At 38.9% G+C, this 19,527-nt stretch overlaps 1 protein-coding gene across 2 annotated transcripts in view; it reads right to left on the minus strand.

Moving 5' to 3' along the window:
• The window catches only part of PLCG2 (phospholipase C gamma 2), a 64,763-nt gene that overhangs the window by 34,090 nt on the left and 11,146 nt on the right, over positions 1-19,527 (minus strand). For both annotated transcript variants that reach the window (XM_065848256.2, XM_071814178.1), the window contains 7 exons: positions 11,680-11,820; positions 8,974-9,067; positions 7,443-7,490; positions 4,156-4,240; positions 3,321-3,404; positions 1,920-1,963; positions 960-1,032 (listed from right to left, as the gene is read on the minus strand). In XM_065848256.2, the coding sequence (XP_065704328.1) occupies positions 960-1,032; positions 1,920-1,963; positions 3,321-3,404; positions 4,156-4,240; positions 7,443-7,490; positions 8,974-9,067; positions 11,680-11,820 (569 nt within the window). The remainder of the gene's footprint in view (positions 1-959; positions 1,033-1,919; positions 1,964-3,320; positions 3,405-4,155; positions 4,241-7,442; positions 7,491-8,973; positions 9,068-11,679; positions 11,821-19,527) is intronic.

Genomic DNA, 19,527 nt, shown 5'->3' on the forward strand with positions numbered 1-19,527 from the left:
ACCTACAGATGTCATTTACTTCTCTCTTATCTGGCAGGTTTATTGCCAATATATTTTATTGTACACACGTATCTTAAGAGTCTCCTCTGTGATGTCTAAAGGCAAAAAAGAAGATCTCTGTCTAAGTACCTTTATATAGATTGGAGGCTCATAAGATACATACTACATATGTGCACAAATGCATGCAGACACAGAGAAAAAAGCTGGCTGCCTTGAAGGATCTGCTTTACCTATAATCTCATTTCTAAGTGCAGTCTGAACATCCTCTTAACACAGTGCAACAGGGAGAAAAAGAAAGTAGCAAGCTTATACAGGAAGTGTAGGTCTCACTTTTCAATCATATTTGCAAACCTGAAGCTTAGCAGCATTAGCAAACATCACACAATTTTTCTCATGGTGCCTATACTAAATAACACACTAGATGACCACAAAGACAAGGTTCCAATCCCTGGTTCCATCCTTACCTGCCTGTTTGTATGGGACACCGAACCGGCTCTGTTCAACAGAAAATTAACTTTGACTTGAATCCAGGCAGTCAGTTCAGCTTTTTATGTAAAAATGGGTTACTGCTGCTAAAATAGCGCCATGGTCAAGGCATTACCCCAGATGTAGCTATGATGACAGCTGTATCTAGGCCAGGCTGTCATCTTTGACACACATCCAGTGTTTATTTGTAACATTGTCTGTTTATCTACATGACCAAACGGAGACCTGTTAAAACCTTATTGACTTTGTTCACTCTCTCATCCTCTGGTGCACCTTCAGAGTCTTTGTATAGATGAAAAATAATAGTTCTTGTGAATTTCAACAGCAACAAATAAGGAGAAATCTTTCCAAGGTCTAGTATCACAGCTGACATCAATCATATTCTATGACACATCACATTTATTTTTAATGAGCGTAGAATTCTGTGAGACAATCTCAAGAAAAAGAACTCAAAATTTCTGCAACCTTCCCACCTGCTGCTCATGTAGCAGGAATCTCTGAAAGTCATGGAGATGAACGGCTGAAGCATCTGGACGGTCAGTATTTCTTAAAAAAAAAAAAAAGGAAAGTGAAGCCAAAGAATTAACAGAGGAAGTGTCAGCAGATGTTAGAGCAGAAAATGAAAATGACATGGATTTGTATCTTGAATTACAGTATAAATGTGCTGCCACCACCAAGAATTATTACTTCGATAGAATTTTGATTAGGCTTGTAATAGTGTCTTATCTAATTGCTGTATTTTGAGTCTTTAAATAAAGCCTCCTGCATTTCTGATGTATTTTTCATAGTGATTCACTGGCAAAAGCATCAAATCTCTGCACAATGCTTTGTAGAAAATGAGCAGTATTCACTTGACAGGGGTGTTGTTAAGCTTAGTTGAGGCATATGGAGACACCGCCCTTACGAATCACCACAGAGCCACACTTCCACAAATAACTCCTCCCACGTATTATTCAGACGATCTATTGTGATAAACCAAAACCTCCTAAAAAAGGATGTGAGATGCAGCTGCACCAAGAAAAAGTAGCACAACTTCTTTCTCTTTTGTAGGACAAAAATGCTGCATCATCTGGTACCAACAGGGTATTTATAACCTACCCATCCTTGCTAAATCTGTGCTTTTAAGCAGTCCCACAAAGTTTAATTCATATTGTGCTTCAATAGTTCTGCTCAGTTCTTACTAAATCAGAGGGTGGGCAAATTTGCTTGTTCAAGTCCACACCATTTTTGTAGTCAGAAGGTTAAAAACATTTATTTTATCCAGCATTTTTTTCCATTATAAGTTCACCTTTCTGAATGCAGAAAGATGTATCATTTCTTTTCACTTACTAAAGCATCAGATCAAAAAAACAGTGAAGCAAGTAAAAAAATAATCCTGCATCACTACAACCATATGGAAATGTGGAAAAAATAATACAAATGAAGAATCTCACCCAAGAATGAACACAGAGGAATCCTTTTTGAATTCATCAAGAATCTTAAAACAAACAAAACACAGGAAAGAGAGACAGGATAAATAACAAAAGAATACGCAATTTTCTATCTAATGCCATCTAATAATGTCCATTGGCCTGGGAAGGCGAAATACATGTATTTCTGCTCTAGAGAAGCTGCATGCAAGTTGGCAAGACACACTTTGAATTAAATACATAAGAAAAAACATGCTGCCAAGGCTGGGACATGCACTTCAGGCCTTTCATCATGAACGCATGCAATTTTCAAGCAAAACACTTGCTGTTGATGAGGCACCTTATACACATAGTCAAGTTTCTAGGGCACTTCTATTGTTTGACATCTCAGAAAAATTGCAATTACGTATCATCCATCACATTTATTCATGTGAATATAAAACCCAAATTGCTTCCAGCTTGGAGCAACATAGTTACAGATCGCAGGAAACTGACCCAAAGCAGTTGTTGAGCAAACTGAGGAGTTTCTCTGAAATAATCTGGAGGGGCAACAGCAAGTTTAAGGAAATCAGAAAGGCTCTGTATCCTGTTTTACTCTTCAGCTTTCTGCTCAAGCTAATTAACTAGACTTTCATGGCCAAAATTAAAACCCTTTCAGTAAACGGAGATTCTTTATTACTTCACAGTAATCTCAGTATCACTTTTAAACAGCACAATAAAGCTCTACTGCCAAAAGAAACAGCAGTGACTTTCACTATTGAAGCTTCTATTTTAGCAAATGCAAGTTGAATCAACTATAAGTACATGTCGTTATGCAAGTAATTTCAAATTATGTGTTTCCACAAAGTTTTAAAGGTTCCTGACTTTCAGAGTCCCTAAATGTATGCAGTTTCCACCAACTTCACGGATCTCTGCAATGAATACATGGAAACAGTAGTCGGGCAGTTTCCCATCTTGTAATGGACTCACCACCATTAATCTCTAACCATGAACGATGAGAACAATAGCTGTTATATGATGCCCAGGATACAACATCCTCATGATTTACAGAATGTTCTTAGCGATAAATATTAATGCAAGTATGGAAAACCTTGCTCTTATCAGTAAACAGATCAGCCAAGCATAATGAAAAGACACGCTACATCCTGAACAAACTCAGAAGAAAAATTCTTCCTCGAAACCCCATTGCATCTGTGCATATCTCTGTTGCCACAGAAGCAGCAATATCAATGTCTTGATCATCTTCTTAAGCCAATTGCTGATGGTGACTGTCACTGTAAAGTACAGTACTATACGCTTTTGCTGTCACAAGAATGGGGGAATAAGAAAAATTAGTAATAATGAGAAATAAAAAACAATCCGCATTCATCCTTTATTCTGATCAAGCAACTAAACAGTATGAAGACTACTTATGAAAAAGCTTACCGATTTCTGCTGTTCAAACATGATTTTCTTGTAGAACAAATGAAATTGTTCAAAACTAAGATCTTCCTTGTGAGCGCCTATTTCCTACAATTGAAAGTAGCACAGAGTGAATTTAGAATTCCCTGAACTGCATTTGCACAGCAAACAAGTTGCTCTTACTACTCCAGCTGCCACCTTCTGACACATTCTGTTCTACTCCAACTTCACTTGTTTTAACCACTTGGGATTTTTAACTTTTTAAATTATTTGTAATGCAAACAAGTAAGCAGATTGTTGGTTACTTAGTGCTTCTAACCCACATCTTTGGCCTGGCTTTTTGTATCTTGACTTCATTTCCACTATGTTACTGAAAGTACCTCATCTAGTCATTGTTAGCTGGAGCAACAGAAGCAAGAATGTAGGCTTTAGGGGTGGAGAGCTGGAAAGCAGGAAGAGGTGGGGATATTTAAAATTCCCGTAGGAATCAAAACAACCTCCAAAAGTTATTAACACAAGTTGGAGTGAAGAGGTTATTACTTGATCATACTACAAAAAAAAAAATTCTCATATATTATTTTTATCTTAAACATAAAACAGTTTCCCATCCTCTTGCACAGTACCAGCACTGGAGCTCAAAATGCAGTGCTGGCTTTGGTCAACCATCCAATGAAAAGATGGAACATTTATATCTATATTTTCTTATAGCCTTAGATATAGGCAAAGCCAAGCTGAGAAATTAACCAATGTAATTTATTTAACTCTACATGGCAAGAAGCAAAAATACAGGCAGTGTCCTGAAAAAAATAACAACACATATCAAATAATACCAAACAGATATAATTTATCAGGTAATTACCGCAAATTTATCTTTCAAGAACTTCATGCTGCTCACTTTGAAGTTTACTTGGGGAAGGACAGTTTTCAGCTCTCTAAGACTGATACTGTAGGGAAAAAAAAAAAAAAAAGAAGAAGAAAAAGAAAGATTGCAAAAATCCCACAGTTCTGCTGTATCTAGTCAGCTATTAATGTATTTTCTATCAACACAAACACATGACTATTGAAACATTTTGGGTAGGGCTCATCTCACAAACCTGTAGGCTTCTATAAACATAACATCCACATGTGAGCAAACTAGACAAGTTGAAAACAAGAAGGTGCAGTTTTCATTACCGTTATAACCTTCTTCTCCAGCTGTTATTCACTTTGATGGTAAAACTGATTTGCAGCAGCAAGACTCTCCCCCTCTCCAACACCTGAACACGACCTCATCCTACTCTCACAACCAAGTCTCCCCGGAGAGGAATTACCTTCCAGGTCATTTGCACAGACCTGCTGACCCTTTCTACAGAGTTTCAGAATGTCCAGTGCTACACTAGCAACATTTAAAAACCAAAGTTCTCTAAATAGTAGCCAGATCTTTCAAATGAGACACATTTATTTCAGATTTTAACCAACGTAGTGCTTACACACACCAAGTATTTAAGCAATATTTACAAAGCTAAATTCATTATTATTATGAACAGAGAGAACGTTCTTTGGATAGCAAAGAATGGAAATCAGGTTGCATGTTCTAAGACAGAGTCTGAAACTCTGGGTAGGCACCCACGTGAGGTCTCAATGAGAAAGACACAGCGTTGCAGTGGGACATGTGAAGGGCACAGGGAAAAGTTGCAAAGTGGAAGATGAAGGGAATTCAGAGCAGCAAAAGGAAGCGGGGAAGAGTCAAGAGAACACAGGCACAGCATCCATGGGTCCTACAGGCAATGCCCACAAAACATTAATGCAATACCACCGGTACCCAAGAAAACAAGGCTATGGTACCTACAGTGCAATTCATAAGCCATTAACTCTCTGCAAACACAGGATCAGAACAGAGTCACTTCAAAGCAACAAAAACAACCACCACATAGACGAAAGCAACACTTCTGTCCTACAGTGTCCATACAAGTAGCTACCCTGCGAGATATTCTCATCTCCATTGTGTAGAGAGGGAAGGAGGCAAAGTGAGAAGGAACTTAGCCAAAATCCATGCCCAAGCCAGATTAGAACTCAGGAAATTCCTGGCTTTCCGCCTTGTCGCCAGACCTCTGGAAAAAAACTACTTCTTTTAAGAGCAAGAACGAGCACTCCGTTTGTACTCTAAAGACCAAGCACAAGCAATTTCCTCTGGCCAGACAAGTACAAGCCAAAACAAAGAGCGGGGACTTCATTACCACTGGAAAAAACTCAACCTGTGAAACCTGGAAGCCTAACCTTTACAATTAACCTCCCAAGAAACTGCAACACTAAACACAATGAAGCTCAGTCTAAACTGCTTTCCTGACTTTTTCTAAAAGCATGAATCATCTATCAAGAGAACGAAAAACTGCCATCTCCGCACTGCAAGTCCCCTTGATCCTAATCAGACTGTGACGAAACAACCCTAAACCAACACATGAAACCTCTTCAGCAGACACACACTGTCAGCCACAGCTTCTCCATCCTAACATTTGCTTGTGTTTCACGACCCTTGCCAACATACCCCCATCGCAGGGCAAGTTCTTCAAAATATATCAGCAGGTGTAAGCCAACATCCAGTAAAAATGGTTACTTTCCCCTTCACCGCTCTGGCCAGCTTAGGAAAGGCTGGTTTGCAATGGTGTCTCAGCTCATGCTGAGGGCAGCTGCACAATGGCACAGGCTGGCTGCACAACAGTGTTGTTTCCTGCAAGAAGGCAGTCTCATTCACACAATGAAACACCACACTTTATTTTGCTTTTAGGAAAAGGCCTAAATGGGAGGAAACGCATGTACTTTTCTACACTGAATTACACCTTAGAATGAAATGCATGTTCCAGACAAAGGGTAAAATGATGGTAAAGTAACAGACATTGGGAAGGAGGGGTTAACATTCTTCTCATGATCACATGATTTCTGGCAGCTCTAAGGAGAGGTATGCAACTGAATTAATCTTCAAAAAACCTCTCCTTTGTTGTGCAAAAGCTATAAACCCACAATACGCATGGACCCCAAATGACCTACTGAAACTCAAACACACGAAGCTACACAGCACACTGGGAGGGACAAGCCATGGGACATCTTTCACATTACAAGCACCATGTCAGAGGTAACTCTATGGCTTGGGTGTATTTGAACATGTGGCAAGAGACAAGCCTGTGTAGCCAGGCCAATTGCTAAAAATTGCCTTATTCCACACCACTAACTTGCCTTCCTTCTGTATCTATTCTCCAGAATATCTTCTGTTTCCCACTGTTAAAGTAACTCTTTCCCATGGTACTACCCTGTCATATCAGTACTCTTCCTCTTTCTCTCCCCTAATATCCTCAGGTATCTCTGCTGTCTCCTCTTAATACTCTGTTCTCCTCACAGCTCTGATCCGGGCAGGCAAGAATTCATGTTATTGCTGGGACAAGCCCATCTCTGTATATATTTGACACTGCTGCCACGATTAGTTTCAAACTACATACCACACGTATTATAATACTACTACTAGTAATAATAATAATAATTACAATACTAATAATACCACACATTCTAGAATACTAATACTAGCTATGTGTAAGCCCCATTGGGACTGAAACAAGGGAAGGCTAGTCACTCTGCCCTGGATCTTTAGCAGCCCTCGTTGAGCTCTGCTATGCAGCTTCCTTGTTGCTACTGTCGAAACAAGCTTATTAAAGCTGGTTCTGGTCTGTCTAGTTTATGTGTAATCATTTCAACGCAAACATGCTTCAGCAATGAAGGAAGAATTGGTGGCATAACTGCACAGGAAAGCCCACAGCTGGTTATACAGTCCAAGCTGCTGGGCTACAATTTGGTTATGAAAGGGACATCTATAACGTCTCTTGCCTTTATAAGGCAAGCAACCTACCATACCTGCACAGCTGAGATGAATCTCTGCAGTAAGACTGGGAGAAGACAACTCCCTGTCCCCATTCCAGCAGAGTAATCCTAAGCTAAAAGCAAAACTATTTATTTTTCATCATCTGAGTGAGTGCTATGACCACATTGTGTTGAGCAAAAGGCAGAGCTCAAGTTCTTAAAGTAAGAGTAAATGCCAGTTTCAGTGACCTCTTTGTTTTCATTCCATGTTAGAATCTGCAACAAAAGTTCGCTAAAACGGAACTGAACAGAGCTTCTTACCTATTTCTTCTAGTTTGATCAACAGAATAGATCTGCTTTCTCAGCCAGCTTGTGGGAAAAAAAAGGAGGAAAAAAAAAAAGGTTTAATCTAAGAATTCTAAAGAAAACATAACCAATGAAATATCAAAATCCACAGATTAATTTCAATAGAAATATTTAAGTCATAAGATAGATGTCTTTTAATAAAGTGAAAGCATTTCCAGTGCAGCCAGTTTTATAACCATACATACTTTTCTGCTGCTTAATATTGCATTTTAAAGCCACATAAACAACACAGGAAGGGGAAGGGTGGGCAGGACAGAAAAGAATAAGCAACCAGAAGTTGTGAAAATATAAGTGGATAAAATGAGCCAAAACTTCAGCTAATCTAAACTGGAGTAAATGTTTTATGCCAGATGACGCTGCTGGCTCAAAGATCTGTTAGATGCACAAAAATTAAAAATTAGGGGGAAGTCAGAATAGTTCGGGTTGGAAGGGACCTTCAAAGGTCATGTTTAGAGGGTTTTAAAGAAAAGCCTCAATACATTGCACATCAGTTATAGGTACACAGCAAAATACTGTTAGCAGCATTAATAGTAAATACACACACAAAGTGTTGATCTAAAGGATGAACACAGCATGTCATTATTAAGCTTATCCTCAGGCTCTACGGGAATCACTCTGCTGTGTAAACATAGCCTGGAACCCAGCAGCACTTTGAATAGCAGCTCACTGCAATACCATACAAGAGATAAGAATAGATAAGAACCCTTTCTGCCCAACTGGAACAGCAAGTAAGTAAAGACAACATCAATGTCAAAGCCACAGTTTGCTCAGGAAGCAAGCAAGGACAAGGTATATCCTCACAACAGGTTACAGCAGTGGACAACAAACAAAACTGCCAGCAGTGATGAAAAGCAATCAGGTACAGGGACAGTGTAAAAACCGTGTCAACAAAACTGGCATTCTGAGCATGAGTAGCTTCATGTGGAGAAAACAGAAGCATTAAGGGCACAGTTTCAACACCATATGGCTGGCTGTGAAAAAGTAACCCTTCAAAATGTTCATTTTCAGCCTGGCTCTCGGAGTCAGCTGAGCACACCGCCATACAATGCAATGGCTCCAATAAAAAGGAGAAACTGCAAAAGTGCATGTCGAATTATTGGGACACAGGACACCTGGACATCTGGGAGAGCAAGCCTACTGTGACTACATAAAACATCTGAATTTTCCAAGAATCAGTGCACTCCTACATCAGATGTACTTGCGATCTCTTTAAGAGATTTTTGTTTTCTTTTGGAATTCAGAACAAGGTAAACTGCAAGTGCACATTAGTGGCTGCAGCAGAGTGTGATTCCAGAGTGTGTGTATAGCAAAGCAGACATGGAGAATTTCCATACGAGCTTTCTATATCACATACTAACTGGACAGTAGTTGTTCTTAAGGTAACTGGCTGGCACCACTTGTTGCACCTTAAAAACTTCTTTCAGATTTTCCACTTCCCATTCCAAAGAAAAGCCAAATTTTGTGAAGTGAAATTATGTCCGCATACCTCTCTGTGATCGCTGGTGTTGGAGCACTCATGACCTCTTGATACAAGATATTCAAGCCACACAACCATTTATCAGCATCATCTTTAGAGTCAGCTGAAAAAATAATATGGTATGAGAAACTTCAAAAGAAAATCAACACAAAACCAAGACATAACTTACGATGTTTAGATAAACCCTAGTATACAAAGCTGCTGATTGATCTCTCTGATAAATCTCAACGCATAACTTCATGTTGGTAATAATAAAACTAATAAAAAACAGTATAAATTTGGAGGTGGGAGAGCTAATTCTGGAAGCTGTCAGCAAATACCTCCACTTTGAAGTCTGCTTATCAGGGTAGACAAGTTTCAGTATCTCAGCAGAAAGACTATGAAACTACTGCTGAGCTCTTGTAGTAACACAATCAAAATTAGTTTTCTTATTTTCTATCTCCAAAACGGCAAAAGCCCAGGGACCTACATCTAGAGCAACTTGAGGTGTGCAGACAAAAGAACTCAGTGCGTTATAGCATAAAACTAGTTCATTATATTCCAAGCAACCTACAAGAAAACTGAAAAGTACTGGCTTTTGATGGACATAACCACCTCCTGCCTGTCCTAACCATACTTCTGAACACGGATTGTTCCAGAACAGACTGAGGCAAGAAGAACAGGAACAGGGCAATGCACAAAACTGGTGTAGCTCACGTAGAACACATTTTAATACAAGCTAAAAAAGGTCTAGAATCCCTTAAGTGGCTTAATACTAGAAGCCAGGTATATCTTCCTCTCAACCTTATAAATTTTTTTATCACTGTCTTGTTTTGTTTTAAATGTAAGTTGCCCTTCTATTTCCCAAACCAGAAGAGTCCTCCACATCATTTAACATGATTGCATTTGGTAATGCTTTGACCCAACAGAAGCAACATGATGAACTGCGTGCTGGGTATAGCCTCCCCTCGGGAATGCCAGTGAAGCTGAAATCCATTTTTGGGTCCTTGGATGAGATGCTATCATCACACCCTTCAGCGTGGCAAAGTCCATCTGCTTTAGCGTGCTAGTTCTGAAATTTCATAAAGGCATTCTTCAATTAAACCAGTTCTGAAAAACTATCTTCACACACTAGCTGAAATTGTGTTTCTCACAAGATGAAGATTACATTTTATTTAAACATACTGCCAAACAATGCTTTTTTCCCCAAGGATGAAGCTAGAGCCCAGCCTCAGCTCCCCATGGAAATGTTTTTCAGTTGGTTACAATTTCGGAAAGAACATCCACTACCACTGCCAAACCAATTCTTCTCCCAAGACAATTCTGCCCTTTATGACACCTACCATTCCCACTAAGTAACAACTATTTTATATTGTTTTAAGAAACCACAACAAAGCACTTCAACAAGGAAAAGGATTTCCCCCTTAACTGAAAGTTATATCATGTTGTTCTGCAGTTCAACATTATGGCAACATATCTCACGATACCAAGTGTTTTCAAAGTATTGGCAGAAGGCTGGTTTTGAGAACTGCCATGGAGGAGGGACGGGGGGGTTGTCAGAGGAAATCAATCAGAAGTACCTGGCATGGGGGCACGTCAGCACAGCCGCTTGCTCAAAATTTTCACAGACTTCAGTAAACAATGGTAAAACTTATTTAAAGTTAAAAGCCTATAACAATGGAGTAGTCACAAGCAATCTTTAATTTCCAGTGCATCAGACTGCAAAAAAATCTGTCTTCTAGTACTGCAATCTATTAGCAATTAATTCCATTTTTTAAAAAGCCACTGTTGGCATTAAAATGCTTACAAAGCACTCCTATTTTCTCCTATTAGATTTTGCAATTAATTTAATTATTTAAATGGACAAGCGCACTCCTGTATACAACACAGAGAACTACCACTCCAAATAAATCATCTGTATGATTCTAAAGGATCCATCACAAACTTTTTAGAAGAAAAATCTCTTTGTAAACTCCACTAGTTAGAAACTGTATTCAGCCTGCACTGTAAGAATTTATATCCCTTTTCATTTCAAAAATTTTGGGTTTGTGACCCTGGATAATCTCACCTGAAATAAGAAGTGTCCCATCCCTCTCCACAGATACAGGATACAACTTCCCTCCATTTCACATAGATCACTTCAACATCAATTTATCACCTTCCGATTTTATTTATGGTCCCCTGGTACTTCTTCACAAGTTTGGTATTATCAGGGGGCATGCACACAAATAACCCAAAGTAGAAGTTCATTTTTCCAAATTAGTCTGCAATTGCCCATAGGTGATATGAAGTCTGTGTGATGCAGCTGTAGTCTAACTCTTCTTGGCTATGGTTTCCTGAATCATTTTGTCCAGACTGGAAATGCCAGGGCAATATTCTAAGCACAGTGAAGACAACAGCAAATCCTTTGCTGACTTTAAAGAGGACAACGCCACCTCTGCTCTTCAGTGTTGAAAACCTTCCTATAGGTATTTAACCAGCAGAAGTCTACCTTGCTAGAAATGACTGAGCAAAGCAGAAACTACACTCACACGATACACTATTTGGAAGCAAAACATTACAAACACAGCAGACATGAAGGGCCGAGTAAAAGGTCTGTCTCCAGATTTTAAACAACTGGTGCACTCCTGAACTGCAGAAGTCAAAACCACAGTAGCCTTTGCATTACTGTTCCATCAACCTATTTGATGTGTTGAATTGGGAGGTTTAAAGAAGAAACAAATAAGAAAAAAGTACCTGCTAAGCTTAAGGTGTTGAGGACAAACTGGGTACCATAAAAAATAGTAAAGCAGTGTTCTTCTCTTTGCTTTGCTTTGCAACGCTCAAAGTCCTTTGAATTCTTTCCTGGGCGAATTTCTTTTATTTCCATCAGATCCACTGAAATGAAACAGCATTCAGTCAGTACAACTGCACTTAAGTTCCAGTAGAGTCTGAAAAAATAAATGATCAAGTTGAAGCATGTATACATATATAAAATATCTATATATAGATTTTTTTATGGGCAAGGAATGTAAATTGCAACAGCTTGCCATCCACGAATCCCCAACTAAATATATTACTGACTAACAGACAACAGTAGAGAAGGACCAAAAGAAGAAGAAAAATAACTTGTCATATTTTTATCATTTCACTATCACTGATTATCCATGGACAAAGTGTATACACGTAGCCCCTTTGGGTTACAGAAGACATGATTTCACAAATGGCAAGAATTTTCCAATTGCCATGACAACTGTTCAGAGACGAAGAAGAAAAGATACAACTTCTAACTTAACCACCTAAAAATTATACATTAGATCTTAGTCAGCTAACCTTGTCAGCTAGTATAGCCACTGGCACTTGTAAGAAAAATACTTAAAAGTAGGAGTATAGAGAGAAAAATCCAGCCTAATAATTAAAACGTTTGCGAGGTTTTTTTCTGGTCAACTCCAAAGAGATGTCTGGTTTTTGAGATTATTTATTTTTTCAGTTTCAACTTGCTGCTCTCTACAGAACACAGGTACTTTTACGAGTAGAGCAGAACGGGAATGCTGAACGAGCACACATTTTCTCAAGTCAGCTCTCTTTTTATCAAACTCTTGCTACATGGCCTGCACAACAGCAGTGGGACAGAACTGAAATAGAAATACGTGCACTCTCAAGATAAGATACTTATTAGAAAACTGAGGAAGTGGTTTTGTTCTGCCCGTGGACCAGACAAATAAACAGCTCTTCCCACTTCTGGACAGTCTTGACTTGCAAGCTACAAGATGAAGAGTGAAGAAAAACATTTCATGGTTGCTCTCGAAATGTGTTTATCAGACCTAGAAAGATGTAGGGAAAATAGCTGAGGGTTTCTGTGCACGCATTTAAGAACGCTGCAGTGTAAAACCCTGTTTTAAATGAGCATCTCATCAGTAACAGAAGACAGTTAATAACACAATAAAAAAGCAACTCTGCTGCCAATGGAGAGGGAGCTGAACACCAGTTAAAGCTTCGGCCTGTGTAACGCTGGGGTTCTATGATGCCAACATGGAAAGCACGGAGAGACAAGCAAGGAAGTTCATCAATAAAAGCCTGCTAATAAAACATTAATTCATCTTGGAATTTCTTTTTCTCTGCAAAGTATCCCAGGCCAAACTTTGCACCAGATGCTCCTTTCTACCAGTCATTGAACAACTTACCTTGGGAAAATGGGACCTCAAAGGTTAACCTGAACTAATCACAGGACACAAGTATCTTAAACTAATTTGTCCAAGTGTAATTATCTTAAAGATAGAGCTTTTAATGTGTCAACATCTGTGTCTCAGCCACTCTCTCAAAGCATGAAAACACCTCCTAAGATCCGCATATCTGATCGGCCAAAGCCCCTAAATTTAGATGTAAACTCTAAAATAAATTCATGACATGACCATAAATGTCCAGCAACCAAAAGCTCCTACTGATGGCTCTGACCCCCTGAACATCCACAGTCTCACATAGATCCCTAGTGGCGTATCCAAATATCCATCCCCAAATGCCACCATCTGAAAAAGATGATCTAAGCCCATGAGTTCATGTTAATATCACCAGAGAAGAATCAGGATGCAGAGACAGAAAGTACCCAAATGGAGAGGGAAGGAGGTTGCGTGGGACTGCGCACCACGTTGGCTCATTCTTATCATGAGCAAGAGCAACGCCAGTTATCTCTTCTATTTTCCCTTCACCCAACAAATCCCTGCTGAAAACCAGAGTTTTAACTCCAAAGCAAAGCACACCTTTCATTTCAGACTCCTACAAATCCACACATGAGCACCACACCACAAAGACCCCCTCAAAGTACAAACTATAAGCAGCAATAAAACAGGTTTCACAACCTGCATTGCTGTTGTCATTTCAAGTGGCTCTTACCTCATACTGAACTCTGAAACAAACACACAAACTTACTCAATGTCTCCCCTCGGTTACAATTACTTACTACAGTTCTTTTCCTTTCATTACAGCAGCCTTTCAACCCTACCATCCCATTCTCCTGCATGAATGTATGTGTATATACATCCAGACACGAGGATTTTTGTATGCGCAGGTTTCACACTGGTAACCATATTACTGTTTCTCCAATTGCTCTTTGAAAGAGGTTTCTGTATCCTAATTGCTAAAATTCAGTAAACAGGGGAATGGTTCAGCCAGAGAACAAAATCTGGGGAGAAAGGGAGGAAGAGAGAGAAAATGGTTATATAAAACTCCCTCAAATTCAGAATTTCACATTCCTTTACTTTTCAGGCAACATATAGGTCCTAGAAAATTCCGGCAAGATATCATTATGTTTACTTAAATAGTATACGAAACAGGTGTACAAAACAAAAGAAAGACATAATACATGTTATAGTTTCAGAAAATGAAGAGAAACTACCTGCATATATTTTAATGATATTTTATAGTGTCATTTAGGATGCATTATTCTATATTATTGAAAGAAAAGACAAGGCAGAAAATCAGAGGGAGAAACAAGAGACATGCACAGTGAGCATAAGCTTGGGTCTGGTATTCTGGAGCCACTGGCACCCTCCAAACGGTGATCACTAAGCCCAGAATGGCTGATCCCAACTAAACCGAGAAAGGAACAGGCCAGGAAAAGCTGCAGCATGTTTCAGACTCAGATTAGTAAATGAGCTGTACCAACTTAGCTGTTACGCAGTCACTGTGGACTTTTTATAGCACAATCTGTCACTGAACAATCAAAACATAACTTTGTGCCAGGGTTCGAACTACAAGCACAGCACCTCGGATACTCTACTGCCTTGAAGTACTGGAGCCTTCCTCCTTCTCAGCCCCATGTGCAAATTGCAGAGCTGTATCTTGACCCGTTTTTACACTTATTCCTTGGGTATGATACACCTGAAAAAAGCACCGATCTGGACATAATTCAGATTGCAGTGTCAGATCAAATCCAACATGTTTGCAGGTGTGATTTCAATAAAATAGTGCAAGAAGACTAATGCATTTCCCAAGGAAATATAAATCAAAGTATGCCCTGTAGTTAACTCACACCCAGCAAGATGAGGAGGACACTCCCAATGCAATTGGTCCCCAGCCAAACAGTTTAGAAGTCTAGTGCCACTCCAAACACCCTACAATAGCAGTTTACATTTCATCCATTCTTTAATTTGGTTATTTCCATGGGTTAAAAGGATGTCCTTGGCAGCCTCATCAGTCACATATTGATTCTGACAACTCCCTCAAGCGGCTCTTTAACCAGGCTGGACTCCAAGGCACCTTCAATTACCATCCTGTTCCAGGCTCTGAGCTGGATGTGCAGTATTCGTGGCAGTTCAGAGCCTGAAACTGCTCAACTTCAGCTCCTCATGGTTTGTGTTATTCGCAAATCAGTTAATTCAATGGATCATTACACTACTACATAGCTACTTTCCAAAGACTGCACAGATTAATTGCTTGGTGCCTTCCAGAGTGCTTGCTAGAGCTCTTTAGTGCCATAAACCTAACAAGAAACTTTTGATCCTCGACATCTCCACTGATTTCCATTCAAATAACCTGGCAGTAGTGATCCCATTTAGTCACGCACTTATATGTATGAAATGCTGCTACATTTCCTTCAGTTACACTTAGAGACAGATGGTAAAACAGAACTTGGATTCTACTAGAGAAGGTGCTGTGCAAGCTGAGCAGAAGACAAGACATAAGGTAAGCACAGGTAGGGAATGGTGTGAACAGAACTGCAAAAAACCTTACATTGTTGTACACAACACCACTCTCCTCATTCCGGAAGAGAACCAGCACTGCTATTCAAAGGGAGAAGATCTGCCTCAGAGATCAGAGTTATTATATACTTAAGGGAGGAGAAGAAAAAGCCTACAGATTGATTCAAAGGATGCTGACAGAGTTGGAAATCAGGCCATGAGCATTAGTTACTTCAGCAGGTATTTTCAATAAGTCTCAAGAAGACTAAAAGGAAACTGCTGGCAGTGTTTCAGAGAGGAAAATAAGGCTCTTTGATCATATAAGTGCTGTGGGCTGAGAAACAGGGTGGGCATTCTCTATATGAATATTTTTGCTTTTTCGTGTGTGTAGATATATATATATCAACATTCTGCACTTAAGAACCAGTTTTCAGAATACACTTTCTTTTTATTTTTCCCAATAATTTGCATCACAAAATATTCCAAATAAGGTTTCGTTTCAGAAAGGTAGAAACTGTCCCCTGCAACAGAGGTTATGTGCAAATGAGCACCCAGTGACTGCAGAAAGCCGTCAGTATCCTTTTGCAAATGTACTTCACAGTGGTTAGCGAGGGCAATGGCTTTGTCCTCACTTCTGCAGAACTAAAAATTAACAAGGCATGTGTTAATAGCCTGTTTTATTCAGAGCAGGAATGAAACATGGATCTTGTGCAACTCTAAAGGGAACAAGGTGAGGTTTCTCTCAGCAAAGGACACAGTCACGCGAAAGCAGAAATCTGCAGCGTCACAGTACAGATGTGGCACTGCAAGTAATTCAGCTCATACAAACGGTGAAATTTAGCAAGACATTCAAGTGGCCCAAGGAAGATGTTACAGGTAAGCCACAAAAATATCTGAAAACACAGTTACAAGGATGGAACATGAGAAACAGTCTGGTGCATCTTGAGAAATCACACATGACTGCCTTTCCAAGGGCTCCTCTGGGGATTTAGTGGTGTGACTGACACAAGCTTTAGACAAGTCCACCTTTCAAACCCACAGGTTTTTAAGTAATCAGGTCACACAGAGCTGTTCTGTACAGTAACAACAAATTACCATTAAATTAATAACTTCTCAACCGGACTGCTCAGCAGAGCAACAATATATTACAGCCCTTACCAGTTTGAGCTCTGAATTCAAGGGGTCATGTATCTCAAATGGCTATTGGTTTCATATTAAAATTAAAAGGCACCTTCACAAAATGAGATAGGAATAGGGTTAAATTTACGTATATGCCCTTAAAAGTTTACATTGTACTCCATGCAACGAAACAAAACAAAAATGCTGTCATGTAAAACTTGGACACTGGGAAAAGTGTACCGGAAAACCTGTATTTCGCACTCACTTTGATCAATCTCATTAGGGGTGCTCAGGTACATGAAGTTCACCCCATCCCCGTTTCACTGGTTGGCCATGACAGGAAGTCTGGTCGTTGTAAGTTAGCACTAAACATTGCAGAACTGAGCTGCTAAAGGGAAGAAATTATTTTAAAACAGCTAAAGGCTACACGCGTTCATTTTTTCATTTGACCACAGAAACCAAGCTCTAAATACTCAGCTGAAGACTTACACAAAGATCCCCCGGGTAATAACTGAAACACAGCAATTTCAAAACAGAAAAAAAGGTGAATTTTAATGTTGCTTTGAAAAGATACTCCACAAAGAGCAAGAAGTGGATTCACTTTTGCAATGACATACTGGTTTTTAACAGCACTCAGAATATGAAATGAAAGAAAATGACAGAATATGGAGTTGAGCTTTTCAAGGTGAGTTATTTATTATTTTATGTCTGAAACAGTAAGGAAATTCAGACAGAAAGAAATTCTGATAGCAGAAACTAGCAAGGTCAAGTTCAACACTCCAACCAAAAGAAATATTCATTTCACACTCCGCAGAGTATGTAGATGCTCATCACTCCTCCCAGAAAGGCACGGATGCTGTAAAAGTTTACACCGACTTCCCCATGGGAAAGAAATGTTTTCCACCATAGGGGACGTTCACATTGGCATTAACAACTATACTGATTAAATAACCTAGTTGTTTTACCGATGGGGATGGGGGGGAAAGAACCATCATATACGTTTAAAGAATGTAAATCACTTGCATAAATAGTCTCTTGGGTGTTTGGGTTTTAAGTTTCCAAAAGCACCTGACGGCCAAATGGATGTGCGGAACCAAAATTAACTCTCTTTGTCAGGTCATTTTAGCAAAGATTTTAAAAGCAAAATAAGCAAAATTTAATCTCAGGGAAAACATGCTGCAAGATAAAAGTCACAAAATACAACAATAAAGATTAAAAAAGCCCACCACATTTTAGCTAGAACAGCACCATCTGTGCCAACATATGCAAGATTGCCATTGCATTAAATTACGCATCCCCGCATTTCACCTCACACTGTAAATTTTATGTGGCCTGATGTGGTTCTGTTACCCACGTGACTATATTGTAGATACGCTGCTTCTCCAATGAGCTTTGATCGTCAAATATCCAGGTGCGACATTTTGCAGTAACTAGTGATTTCTGCTTGGCAACATAACACAATCTGAAATCACAAACAGTGCAACCTTGCAGACCAAGAAAAAACAGAGCAGCTCCCACAGGTTCTAATTCTATGTAAAACATGAATTTACTAAGTTAGTTCTTTGTTTCCATTCACTCCCTTTCTTAATATACCTGTGAAACATGAAAATTCAACTTTTTATGTTTTTTTAAAAAATCGTATTCTAGAGGAAAAATTGTGTAAAATCTCCTCTTTTGAGCAGGAAGAAAATCTCAAGTGATCTCAATCTTCAATAATGTTTTACATAGGTTAGAAGAAAGATCAACAACACTAAATGAATATGAGATAGCAAACGTATCTAAAAAACCATGGTCATTTTATTCTACAAACTCTGGAAAAATATTACAGAAAAAAACAAGAGAAGAGAGACAATGTGAAATCATAAGTCCATGTTAACCCTAAAATAAAATAGTATGCATTGGCAGTCATACCTTTCTATTAAAAATGAAAATAGGTGTAAGACAGTCCTACTGCATTAATAAAGGTCTGGATTGAATCAAAAAGAAATGGTTACTATGTGTTACACTGCAGCACATCATTAGCATCAAAAGCCTCAAATAAAGTAGCCTTTATTCCTCTGCTTCGTAATTTTGCAATTACATTGACAAGAGGTCTGCATCTCTGCCATTCCCAAACACAGCTATTTCATCCTCTGAGAAACATAAAGTTTTCAGAATAAATTAATACTAATACATCTTTTCTCTTTCAACCTTACCTATGCCCTAACCTCTTGGGCTACATAAAGATGGCCCTCCAATACTTTAAACCTGCTTCTTGTTGTGTGCTTCCACAACTAAATGGCTACCTGAATTTTTTTTTTTAGTATTTTGCAATAAATCAGGAACATTAAAAAAAAAAAAGGTGACCTTTCTTTTTCAAAAATTAAGAGATTTAAAAATGGTTCAGATCATTTTATAAAAAAAGATCACCTCTTTACATGGAAAAAAAAAAAAGATCCTGGGTAATCAAAAAAAGAGAAATCATCTTATCTCCTCAAGAGAATCTTCCTTGAAATGTGAAAAGTATTACACACACTTGCACATTCTAGGAAGTCACCACAGATTTCTCGGAGCATAAATTCTCCTGGCTGTGAATCATCACTGAACGCAAGGATTCATGGAAGAGTAGGCAGAAACTCACATATTTTCCAGTGACTAAACTCTAGTCACCACAAACTTTCCCTTAACAACTGTCCTTAAATGACTTTGCATTTGATAAAGAGTGAAATATCCATTATGGATCAGCCTCCTGGAGATTTACACCTTGCCACCTACTTGCTCTACAAGCTTAAATACCATAACCTCTTTGAGCCCTAATTTATTCACATAA

Source organism: Patagioenas fasciata, chromosome 13, assembly GCF_037038585.1.
Source record: "Patagioenas fasciata isolate bPatFas1 chromosome 13, bPatFas1.hap1, whole genome shotgun sequence".
NCBI classification, from domain to species: Eukaryota; Metazoa; Chordata; class Aves; order Columbiformes; family Columbidae; genus Patagioenas; species Patagioenas fasciata.